At 37.5% G+C, this 13,731-nt stretch overlaps 1 protein-coding gene across 1 annotated transcript; it reads right to left on the bottom strand.

Moving 5' to 3' along the window:
- Positions 1-3,853: 3,853 nt before the first annotated feature.
- Positions 3,854-4,954, bottom strand: LOC125818381 (uncharacterized). Its single transcript, XM_049497907.1, has one exon. It carries the CDS (start codon positions 4,952-4,954, stop codon positions 3,854-3,856), a length of 1,101 nt encoding a protein of 366 aa, XP_049353864.1.
- Positions 4,955-13,731: the final 8,777 nt, after the last annotated feature.

Raw genomic sequence — 13,731 nt, 5'->3', positions numbered from 1 at the left:
TTGTAGTTCGACTCAATTGGTTGAAAAAGAAATCTATTATGCACGATAACCTTTCATTTTGGGATAGCGACAAAGTAAGCCGAGTATGAAAAGGAGGCTTGTAACCTCTTAGTCATGAATGTGGCGCGCTCAGATTGGAAAGCTGTTTCCGGTAGAGACCAAAAAAATTCCGAATGCGAAGTCGAAACCGATAAACCCAAAGAAAAACCCACATGCCTTTTAATAGGGGTGTGGTTTGATTGTGGTGGAAGTTGCTTTTCTGCTGGCGTCCTAAGAGTTTGACACTCCTCTTTGGACTATGTCCCAGTTTGTTGCTAAGAAAAAGTTTCACGTTGTGCTGCATCTTTTTTTATGTCGTTCGTACCTGTGATTTGTTTTGGAGAATTCATCATTTCGGATGCTCTCGACAAGGACTGAGATAAAACTCGTTAGCATAGAAAATGCAATTCGAACGGAGATATAGTGTCTTTTACCGTGTTGACACTTAATCTCTCTCCTTGAATATCTGACGTCAACTCCATCGGGTTTGACGTAAAACAAATAAAGTTTGTGTCTATTTGCAATATAATCTTCAATGTACTCTTCTTTTGATGTCAAAGTAATAAAATAGGCTGATGTAATATGTTGATAGTTTTCTTGATGTCGTCTTTGCAAAGGAAAATGATGCAGTTGATGTTGATTCTCCTTTGATGGGTAAATCTTTTTCTTGCGATGCATAACTCCTTCTCTTGCTATGCATGAATCCTTCTCTTGTGATGTATGAATTCTTTTCCCGCGATGCATGAATCTTTTTTCCGCGATGCATGAATCTTCCCTTGCAATGCATGAACCTCTTTTCTCGCGATGCATGAATATTTTTCCCGGGATGCATGAATCTTCTCTTGCAATGCATGAATTCTTCTTCTCGCGATGCATAACTTTTCTCTTGCTATGCATGGTTTCTTTTTCTTGATATGCATAAATCTTTTTTTCCGCGATGCATGAATCATTTTCTTGCTATACATGAATCTTCTCTTACAATGCATGAATTCTTCTTTCCGCGATGCATGATTTTTCTCTTGCTATGCATGATTTCTTCTTCTTGCAACACATAAATCTGTTTCCCGCGATGCATGACTTTTCTCTCAATGCATAATATTTTTTCCGCAATGCATGAATCTTTTGATGATGCCTCCCTGATACTGAGCGAAGATAATGCTTCACTGAGCAACATATGTGATCTTCTGGGTATCTTTTGGACGGCGGTATCGTCTCAATCGACAATATAAATAAAAATGACTCTCCGAGTAGTGGTATCATCTCATTCGACAATACGATATAAATGACCTTTAGGGTAAAGAATATTATCATATCTGATAATATAATGTAGATAAACGTCTTGCAGATATCTTTAGTTGATGGAAAACAGTAAAGTGTTTTTCCTCGGGGTTCTCATTTGTTCCATTTCTGAACATAGTTGCATGTTCATTATGGACTTCGCCCTGTTGAGAAATGAATGAAATAATGTTACTTATATTCTCAACTCTTTGTCATAAGAAGCATAGAATATTTCCTACATCCACAGAAAATTGTCAATTTTGGGGAGTTCTTCGCCTTTTTGACTTCTTCAAATTCATTGAATAGGGGAATATGATGATTTTGAGGTAAACCTATAAACCTACATCTAGTTTGAAAATGAACTGATTTGTGTCGATCTCTTCGTTTGTCTACTCCTTGTCTAGCAATCTCCGGTTGATTTCTCCGACCTCCCGCTTCTTGATAGATAAGACAAAACATTTTTATGCAAAAATAATTGAAACATGAAGGATAAGTTTTTAAGGAAAATAGATTTTCAAAAATAATGTTTGAAAAAGGTCACTGTCAAGTGTCATGTCACGTTAAACTTAATGAATGCCTTGGGAATTGATGTCTTGAGATCTATCTGATCATTTGTTGGGAAGTATTCAAAGTTGCTCCAAACGACCAATAAACCCTGTTGAAATTTTGAGGCCATCCTCAAAATTTATGTCTCAGTTAACTGTCTTGGCTTATCTTTAACCGTTGGTGAGCAAATCGCAGAATTTTTGAAATCTTCTCAAAAATTCAATCCAGTTGCAAATTTCAAAGTAACTTCACTCTTAGTTTATTAGGGAAAATCCATTCTTTCTTTTTTTTTGAGAATTTTTGAGTCTCTCTCAAATTTTTTGTCTCAGTTTCTATTGTAAAGAAAAAAATAAAAATCTTACGGGAGATATATCCGAACCCTTGTGGTGCCTACGTATTCCGTTGAGGCAGGAATCATGTCAAACGTAGTTTCCCCTCTCGAGGATTAATCAAAAATTAGAAAATTACAAAGAAACCGACCGAGGCCGACATAGGCCGCCTACGTATCTCATTCTTGAGAATTCAGGTCGAACGTAGTTTAAATACAAGGAAAAATATTAAAAGGGGATAAGGGGTGACCGAGGCCGACATTGATCGCCTACGTATCTCATTTTTGAGAATTTAGGTAGTTCATTACAAAAGGGATAAAATTTCAAACAAAGCGATTACAAGCGAATAAAACGATTACAAGGAAATTATAGAAACACAAAGTGAAGCTTCACACATAGTATCTCTTGACAACATCTGAATTGATTGGTTTCAGTCATTCAGTGCCATCCATCTCCGACAGGACTAAGGCACCTCCAGATAACACTTTGTGAACCATGTAGGGTCCTTGCCAATTCGGTGCAAATTTCCCTTTGTACTCATCCTGATAAGGAAAAATGCATTTGAGAACCAACTGGCTGATTTCAAATATCTTGGCTCTTACTTTCTTGTGGAAAGCAAGAATCATTCTCTGTTGATACAGTTGTCCAGTGGCGGAGGCAGGAATTCTATCAAGGGGGTTCAAAAAAAAAAATTAAATACGCTAATATTATCCATAAATAAACGGGTCGGGTCATATATGGACGGATTGATTAACAAACGGGTTAACAAAAAAAATCATTAGTTCAAATAATTTCTTACAATTACAACTCATCTTAAGAAACAAATTTAAAGTACATATCTATAAAATGATAATAAAGTAGCACAATTCAATCAAAAAGTTCTACAAGTTCTTCAATTCCTTTAGAATTCTCTTCGGCTCCTGAAAGTGCAAATGGAGAGCAAGCACAAATTTAACATTAGAAAGACTAACAAAAAACACAAATCAAAGCAAAAATACTATTTCTTCACAAAAATTCTTTTTGGCATAAAATGACTTCATTACATTACAAAACTACACAACCTTGAAGGGAGGTTAAGAAACCAAACATGCGGATAAACCTATCAAAACATAGTTTTACATTTGAAAATACAACTACATACATTTTTACAATTGTATTCTACGAGGTTTCATATCTTGAAATCTCTTAATAATAATATCATTAGAAATCTTATCAAATACATCTTTTTCTAAATAAGGCACCAAACAACCACTAAAAAAATCATCACTCATTTGACTCCGCAAGTCATTTTTGATAAACTTCATTGCCGAAAAAGCTCTTTCAACGGAGGCAGTGGCAACTGGTAAAAGTAGAGCAAGTTTCACTAAGCGAAATACAAGAGGATAAATTGAATGTTTCTTTGTCTGAACTAATCTTTTGGAAAGATCACACAGCCCATTTAGATCGGAGAACCTTTCATCAACATCACGAACATCAACAATGTAACTTGCAAGTTGATTCTCAAGAATACTCATATTGGATTCATCAAAGTCATCTGGATATAATTCAGCCATTCTCATTACTTTTCTTATGTCAAAACTTGAAAATGAGTTAATTGGATTCAAGCAAGCAATTCCATGAAGCAAATCGGTAGTCACCTCATCAAAACGATCATTAAGTTCTTAGAGTTGCCAATCAATGATATTGCAAAACACTTCGACACGATAATGATGTAAGATTGTATAGTTAGCAAGTTTCCGCCGTGATCTTAAAGAGCTAACATATTGCTCCTCAAAGTTAGGTATCAAAATATCATGTTTGATACAAAATGTAGATACCTTGGCAATAAGAGAATCCCATTCATCATCTCTTAAGACTTGCAACCTTCTCTTTGCTACTTCAACAAGTAGCATGGCATTTGCAATATCTTGCTCTTTTTTTTGTAAACATTTATTAAGCTCATTTGTGATTGCTAAGACATCTCTCATCAAATGCAACATAAACGCAATCTCAAATGTTTGACAAGCTTCAAGATGTTCCGTTGCCTTGGCTCTTTCATCCATACTCCTTGCATCAAGAGCAAGTGATTCAAGAACCTCAAGAATAGAGCCAAACATAATAATAAAATTGTTAAAGGATTTATAATGAGATCTACAACGAGTATCACAAGCTCTTGAAAGACCAAGTTGTTGATTCAAGCCCCTACCGGTTGTAAGTTCACCCATATCTAATGCCACTTGAATTGTTGATTTTTGAGAATCTCGTAAATTATTCATACGCTTAAAAGAAGATCCCAATACATTAAAAATATTTGAGATCAATACTACAAGTTTTCCCACTTCAACACACTTTTTAGAGACCCCAACAAGAGTTAGTTGAAGTTGATGAGCAAAGCAATGGATTGAATGAGCCGATTTACTTTCTCGTCTAATCAACATTTTAAGGCCATTGATCTCACCTTGCATATTACTTGCCCTATCGTAACATTGTCCACGCACACTTGATGGACTCAAAGAATGTTGAGCAAGTAAATTAAAAATTGCCTCCTTCAAAGATGAAGCACTAGTATCTTCAACATGAACAATGTCAATAAGTCGCTCCATTACAAATCCCATTCTATCAATATAACGAAATACAATAGCCATTTGCTCCTTGCGTGACACATCAAAGGATTCATCAACTAGTAAAGCAAAGTAGTCACCATTTAATTCGTCAAGAATAGCTTTAACGGTCTCTATCTTACATGCACTCACAATATCTTTTTGAATCATTGGAGAAGTCATTTGATCATTTACAGAAGCATGTTTCAAAACATAATCATGAATTTTATCACATTTTTTTGCATACCATGAGAGAATTTCAAGAAAGTTACTCCTATTAAGTGATGATTTAGATTCATCATGACCTCGAAATGCAAATCCCGACTTATGAGAAGTCTTACTACATCAACCGACGCACTTAAGCGCATATAATATCCATGCTTGAGTTGATTAGATTGCCTCTCAAATGCAAATTGAATAGACCGCCGTTGTTGTAGTAAATCTTGACATTTCTTTTTTGATTGATTATGTATGCTATTCGATAGACCAATATGTTTGTCAAGACCACCCTTTTTGTTCCAACTCTTAAATCCTATAGTTGAAAATGTCTCCCCTCCTCCTTGATTAGTGTTATGATCTTTAAAAAGATAGCAATACAAACAATAGACTGCATCTTTACTAACACTATACTCCAACCAATCATGATATATATCATCAAACCACTCATGATTAAAACGACGCATTGATCCAAAAATATATGTTTGAGGATACTCTTGCACCACCAAACGAGGTTGACAAGGACCATTCAAAAGGTATGCTCTTCTAATAACATCACGGTGGTTTGGATGATAGTTCAATATTGATGTTCTTTCACCAGGATCAAACTTTAAAGAACTCAAATCAAATTCTTGAGAAGAATCTAACGACACTTCTGAATGATTAGCATTTTCTTTTTAATTAGATTGACTATGACTTTGAGAGGCTAAAGTTGATTTCGGTACTTGTGTAAAATACTTCTTCACTGAATATTGAGACTGAATCGTAATAAAAATTTAGTGAGAACTTACAAAAATTAAATATGCAATAAGGACCAAAACAAATTATAAACAATGAACAAAAGTTTGAATCTCATAAATAAAAGTTAATATCCATTTAAGAAATGTTGAATGTCCATAATAAACATATAAAATCAACAAATAAGGCCAAACAAATAAAATTATAACTTTCATAATCAATTAATAGAATTGAAATTTTTATATGAAAAATAAAAAATTGTTAGGAGAAGTGAATATCTGAATTCAATTAGCTAAATAAAATAACACATCAATAAATACCATAATCAAAGCATAGAATTCTGAAAAATAACAATTAAAAAAAAAACGAAAAAGAAAACTTACAGAAGTTGCCATCACAAATGGAGCTTGAAAGAGAGAATCTGAGAATGAGATTAAGAGGACCACCACTCGTCCACCAGGGCAGCAAGCAGCAGCAACAGGCTTGGTTTTCAATGTCTCTAAATGTCTCTAAATTTTCAATGGTTTAAAATTTCTCTGTTTTGCTGACTTTCTTTGCTAGGGTAGTTTCCTATTTTGTAATTAGAAAGAATGATTTAGGGCTTTAATTTAGGCTTTGTGGACATGGGCTGATCTGGGCCTTTTTTTGCCCCTTTTGTTCAATAAAAATGGGCTGGCCTATCTTTAACTTTAAAAAAAAAAAAAAAACAGCCTGTAAAATCGCTAAAAATTACAACAAAAAAAAATGTTGTTGCTTGGACTCGATCCCGCGACCCAATGCTCACTTGAGCGAAATCTTGAACCCCCTCAACCATTGGGCTACTCCTTTGATATATATTCAGGTGGTTCAATTTTAAATATATACATGTACATAAAAAAATCAATCTTATATATATAGTGTAATTTTTTTACCGAGGGGGGTCGGATGACCCCTCTCGAAGCACTGTACATTCGCCCCTGCAGTTGTCCATGACAAACAACAATCATTCTCTTCTCATCAATCATTGTTAGCTGGTCAATTCTTTTGCGAACCCATTCAGCATCACTCAATTCAACTTCTTGGATGATTCTCAGTGAAAGTATCTCAACTTCTGCGGATATAACTGCTTCTATTTCATATACTAGCAAATATGGAGTAGCTCCAACCGACGTTCTAACAGTCGTTTGGTAACCCAATAAAGCATATGGCAACATCTCGTGCCAACCTCTCCAATTATTAATCATTTTCCTCAAAATCTTCTTTATGTTCTACTGCTCAATTCATTTGAGGACGATAAGCGGTTGAGTTTCGGTGAATAATCTGGAATTGTTCATATATTTCTCTCATCAAGTGGCTGTTGAGATTCGCTCCATTATCAGTAATGATGGATTTCGGTACTCCAAACCTACATATGAGATTGTGGCGAACAAAATCGGCTACAACCTTCTTGGTCACCGACTTATACGAAGCTGCTTCCACCCACTTGGTAAAGTAGTCAATGACAACCAAAATGAATTTGTGTCCATAAGAGGCGGCTGACTCTATTGGACCAATGACATCCATTCCCCAAGCTACAAATGACCAAGGTGAACTTATAGCATTGAGTTTGTGAGGCGACACTCGAATCAAATCACCATGCACCTAACACTTGTGACACTTCTGCACAAACTTGCAACAATCATATTCCATCGTCATCCAAAAATAACCGACCGAAGGATCTTCCTTGCCAAAGTGAGTCCATTTATGTGAGTACCACAAACTCCGGCATGTATCTGGTCCAGAAGCTTTGCAGCTTCATTAGGATCAACGCATATGAGAAGACCTAAATCTGGAGTCCTCCTGTAACGGATTTCCCCACTAGCAAAGAAATTGAGGGCCATGCGGCGTATCGACTTCTTTTGGTTGAACATTGCATTCTCAGGATAAGTCTCGTCCTCTAAATACTTCTTGATGTCAAAATACCAAGGAAGACCATCTGGTTCCGCTTCAACATGTGAACAATGGACAGACTGCTCTTTTACCTCTATATCCACTGGATCAATATAGCTTGTATCTGGATGTTTAATCATTGAGACAATGGTGGCAAGAGCATCAGCCAACTCATTTTGCGTCCTGGAAATGTGTCTGAACTCAACATTGTGAAATCTTTTGCACAACTTCTGTATATACTGCACGTACGATGTGATCTTTGGGTTCTTTACGGCCCATTCTCCTTGAACCTGATAAATCAGCAAATCTAAATCTCCAATAACCAGCAACTTGTGAACATTCATATCAATTGCCATCTTCAGACCGAGGATGCAAGCTTCATACTCAGTCGTGTTGTTCGTGCAATCAAATTAGAGTTTAGCTACCATTGGATAGTGCTGACCGGTTTTTGACACTAAGACCGTTTCGATTCCTTTCCCTTGATGATTCGCCGCTCCATCTAAGAACAGTCTCCAACCAGGGTACGCTTTAGAAATATCCTCACTCACAGATGTTATTTCTTCATCAGGAAAATAAGTATTAAGCGGTTCATACTCTTCATCAACTGGATTCTCTGCAAGATCATCAGCCAAGGCTTGTGCCTTTATCGCCTTCTAGGTCACATACACAATGTCAAACTTAGCCATTTTTGCCAACTTCCCAGTTGGCATCGCCTTCTGAAAAATATACTTTAATGGGTCCATCTTGAAAATAAGGTATGTGGTATAAGAAGACAAATAATGTCTCAACTTTTGAGCGATCCAAGTCAAAGCACAACATCTTCTCTCCAAAAGAGTGTAACGAGCCTCATTAGAGTGAACTTTTTGCTCAAGTAATAAATGGCTCGCTCCTTCTTCCCGGTTTCGTCATGTTGACCAAGCACGTATCCCAATGCGTTATCCGAGACTAACAAATATAGCAATAACGGACTCCCTTCTTGTGGAGGGACCAACACCGATGGATTGGACAAATAGTTCTTGATGGCATCAAAAGTAGTTTGACATTCTCCGGTCCACTTGGTCGAGGCATCTTTTTTCAATAACTTAAAAATGGGTTCACACACCACGGTGGATTGAGCTATGAACCGACTGATGTAGTTCAACCTTCCCAAAAAACTCATCACCTCTTTCTTGGTCTTCGGATGAGGTAATTCTTGAATCGCCTTGATCTTTGAAGGGTCAAGCTCAATGCCCCACCTGCTGACTATAAATCCCAACAACCTGCCAGCTGGCACTCCAAAAGCACATTTGGCAGGATTTAACTTCAAATTGTATCAACGTAAGCGATCAAAAAATTTCCTCAAGTGAGTCAAGTGCTCCAAACTCTCGCGGGACTTGATTATGACATCATCTACATACACTTCGATCTTTTTGTGAATCATATAATGAAAGATGGTTGTCATAGCCCTCATATAAGTAGCACCTGTATTTTTGAGACCAAAGGGCATCACTCGATAATGATAAACACCCAAGGGCGTGATGAAAACTTTCTTTTCCGCATTTTTTTCATCCATCAGGATCTGGTGATAACCCTCATAACAATCCGCAAATGACTGCATCTCATGCTTAGCACAATTATCAATGAGGATGTGAATGTTTGGCAATGGAAAATTATCTTTTAGGCTTGCTTTGTTGAGATCTCTGTAGTCAACACAAATTCTGATTTTTCCGTCTTTCTTGGCAACCGGAACAACATTAGCTAATTAAGTCGGATACTACGTCACTTCCATTACTTAGGACTCGATTTGCTTTGTAATCTCCTCTTTGATCTTTAAACTCAACTCAGGCTGGAACTTCCAAGTCTTTTGTTTTACTGGACTGAAATCTGGGTTAATCGGAAGGGACACCATATTCGTACTTAGCCCTGGCATATCCCTGTAAGACCAGGAAAATACGTCGATGTATTCTCTGAGCAAGCAAACCAGGTCTCTTCTTTGAGTTTCAGTCAGATGGACACTAATTCTTACTTCTTTAACACATTCCTTATCTCCGAGATTCACAGTTTCAGTTTCTTCTAAATTCAGCTTGTGTTGATTCTCAAATTGTTGAAACTCTTCAGTAACGTGTTCGGGTACCTCATTTTCATCTTCATGCACCTCGTACTCATCATCACCCGCCTCATTTTGTTCACTCAGTTCATGACATGATATGACATTAGCAAGTTTTAAATTATTATTTTTGAAATCATAAACATACAAAGTTAGAAAAGTAAAATATGAGTAGATAAGTAAACAAATGTTTGATAAAAAGAGGCTTTCATTTAAATTGAAAAACCAGAAAAAACTTTGGCCATGGCTAAGGACCATTTTGTCTTTTTAAACATCACACAGGAATTTAAAAAACTTTAAACAAATAAAAACTGCACAAAAGGTGGGTCTCGGGCCTCTTCCGGACTACCACCAATTTTAGAAACAAACAAACAAAGACACATGTCTTTTCTACCAAGCTGCGCGGGAAATCAGGAGCGGTGTGGAGGTCCAATTCTGCAACTGCTCCTCTGACTCGGCATCGCGGATTCCTGAGGTCTCAACTTCATCCTCCATGACTGCGTCAACCTTTTCGAACATGGTCCAGATTCCTTCCCCCAGACCGTTGTCGATAGCATGCTCCCGCACAGGGAATGACAGGTACACATGAGAAATTGGCCTGGCCAATGCTTGGTCAACGCTTTTGCTCTTCGCTTCTGCTTCATCAGCGTCTGTGGGGTCATACCCAAACCAAACTTTGCTCCTTTGGCGAGGATTTGAATAGGCTCGACAATTCCTTGAAAGTGCTTCCCCAATCAGAAACCTAGTTCAAAACCATTCTGGAGCATGATAGTAGCAATCATCTTGTATACGACAGGCATATGAGGTTGCGGAGCCAAATCATCACCGGTGGCATGTACCAACTCCACCGTGTAGAAATCACAACATCGAGAAACCTCGTGAATGATCGACGCATACCCATCGGCATGAGTCCCCTCACCATGAATGACCAATTCCTGGTCTTTCCAAATAAATTTCATCAGTTGGTGAAAGGTAGAAGACACAGCCCCAGCCATGTGGATAAACGATTTTCTAAGAAGCAAATTGTAGCTGGTATTGATGTCCAACACCTGAAACTCCACATTGAATTCTGCAAGCCCCATCTGAATATCCAAGTTCACCACACCCAATGTGTCTCTTTGCACTCCACCAAAAGCCCTCACATTGACTTGGTTTTGGTGAAACTTTTCCAAATCAAATTTTAGCTACCTCAGAGTCGAAAGTGGGCAAATATTAAGATCGGATCCATCATCGAGTAGGACGCAATTTATTATCTTGTCTCGACACATAGTGGTGACGTGCAAAACTTTGTTGTGCATCCTACCTTCAAAGTTGGGATTTTGCCTGAACGTTAGCACAATTGGGGGCGACGTTCCGATAGTGATGAGATGGAGTTTGGCAAACGGGAAGGGGAGTTTGGTAGATAGGAGGGGGAGTATTTTGATAACTGGGGGGAGGGGTATTTTGGTAATCAACCTGTGCATAACAAGCCGGGTACGAACTCTGTGAAGGTCGAGAACAACCTTGGTATGATGAGGATTTCCTTTGGGTCTTCTTCCCCTCATAAGAGATAGAGGACACATCCTCTTTTTTCTTCTTCAACAAGCCCGAAGATCCGGGCGAAGCAGCAACACGGGCAATCTTCCCGGTTCTTAATCCATCGTTGATAGTCTCACCTACCTTGACTATCTCAGCAAATTTTGCTCCAACGAGCAACATGATTCTGTCATAATATTCAAGCTCTTGCACCCGCATAAACACTTCAACAATTTTCTTTTCTAACATAGGAGGTCTAACTCTTAGCTGCCTTCTTTCACCATCGATATGCGAATTCTCTGTAACTTTCGGTCGGCTTCTGCTTCATCTTCTCCAAGGAGTAACGATCAGGAACGATCTCCACATTGTAGGCGAATCGTTCGATGAAGTCCTTAGTCAGAGCGTTCCAGCTAGACCACTGTCTCATTTCATGAGACGTAAACCATTCTAGAGCCTCTCTGCTCAGACTTTGGCTAAAAAACCGCATTAACAAAGCTTCGTCTCTCCCAACTCCCACGAGTTGGTCACAGTAGGACCTCAGGTGTGCTAAAGGGTTCTCCGTTTCTCTGAAGATGTCGAATTTTGGCACCTTGAACCCTTCTGGGAGGTCCAAATTCGGCTAAAAGAGCGAAATGACTTCATTACATGCTGGAAAAGAAGAGAAACTCCCCAGGAACTAAAAAAAATGAAACGGTAGATAAAAGAGACGGGAATCTCAACTCTTATCAATATTTCGAAGCAAACAAACCAACCACACTGATTTACGAACAACAGTGAGTCAATAGTATCCCCAAACATTAATATATAAACAACTCACATAATCAACCACATTGCAAACTTTAAAATCTCTTTCTCTTTTAAGACTATGGTTCTTTCTATCCTTCTCTCAATGTTCAAATCCACGATAGAAATTAATTTTCGTTCCTGTGATCTCAACTGTGATCCTAGTGCTATCTGAATACAAGGATGAGTTATTCCTCCGGTCTGCCATGGATTAGTCTTGTTTTTCTAGTTCCTTTTCTGAACTTAGACGTTCTTTAGTTTTTTTTTTTTGGATTGCATCACCATACTCTAGACTAGTAAAAGTTTTGGTACTCGACTTTCAGGTTCTAGGAGAGATATTACCGTAATTGTTTATAACTTGGTTTTTCTTTCTGAAAGTTTCTAAATTGTTGAAATTGGTTATTTCGAATTGTTTGGTATGTTAGGACCGAAATAATTAGGTATGATGCGGAATGTCACGTCCCGCCACATCACAGTGAAATTTTGTGTACGAGTAGGGGCGGAAGGGTCTAGAGTTGTGGAGAGGTTTCCGAAAGACTCTAGAACCCTTTAGATTATTCAAGAAGGCTAGAGAATTCCTTAGAATTCTCTAAGAATAATTTAGATAGTTTCCAAGAAAGCCTTAGAATTCTCTAGAGTGTGTAGAGAATTCTAGAGAGGGGTTTTTGTGTAAATAGGTTTAGGGACTTAGAAAGTAATTTAAAATTGTACTTTAGTCCCTAGGAGTTAGTATAAATAGGTGGTGTCATTCATTTGCAAGGCATCCAACCATCCAAGCAAGCAAGCAAGTTGTAAGCATTCTCCAAGAAATACAAAAATCTTCTTCCAAAATTCTCTAAGTCTTCTTTTCGTTCTCTTAGCGATCTTAGTTTCAAAGGGCTTACTTGAGCTTACAAGATCGTGAAAGATTCGTGAGTAAGTTGTCAAGTGCCGCACAGAGCATTAGTGAGACTCTAAGTCCGTGACAGGAAGCTAGCAAAGCAAACCTCAAAAGACCATGAGTAAGAAGACAAACGAGAAATATACCAAAAGACACAAAGATTTAGCGTGGTCGATCGGTCAATCGACCTACATCCACAAAGGAGATGAGCAATCGACTATATAAATATGAGATTACAAAATATAGAGAGAAATAATTTCAACCAATTCACTTGGAATACATGAGAGGTTCACACAAGTGATAACGTATCAAGCTTGTGTCCCACAAATTCTCCCCCTAACCAAAACTCTCAAAGCCCTTAAGACTACATTGTGAATGCTGATTAAGTTAGAGGGAACATACCTCTATTTATAGAGTCCTAAACCTTTTCTTAACAGAAAAAGACTAGCCAATCCTAAACCTTTTCCTAAAAGAAAAACCTATTCATGGTAAGAAACTCAGGGCAATTAATATCCAGCATGGTAGATTATGTGTTAGTAGTTAGTTGATTTTCCCACCGAAGATTAGTGTGGGTGTCACTCACGACGGATCGAAATCATGACAAAATCACCTCTAAATACCAGATATACATTCATTTGATTAATGATTTGTAAATTGTAGAACTTTCAAAAAAAATTAATTCATTTAACTTTTAAAATTCTGACTTTATATCAAATATACATTCCAATTATTATTCGTTATTATTAAATTAAATCAAATAACGTGTTGAACTTCACATCAAATTTAAATATCTCATCATATAAAATCATCAAACAAACTAAGTTGTGAACGAAT

This window comes from Solanum verrucosum, unplaced genomic scaffold (genome assembly GCF_900185275.1).
Source record: "Solanum verrucosum unplaced genomic scaffold, falcon-dt-bn FXZP01000253.1, whole genome shotgun sequence".
NCBI classification, from domain to species: Eukaryota; Viridiplantae; Streptophyta; class Magnoliopsida; order Solanales; family Solanaceae; genus Solanum; species Solanum verrucosum.
The sequence above is the reverse complement of the archived record's forward strand: the minus strand, read 5'-3'. Positions and strand labels throughout refer to the sequence as shown.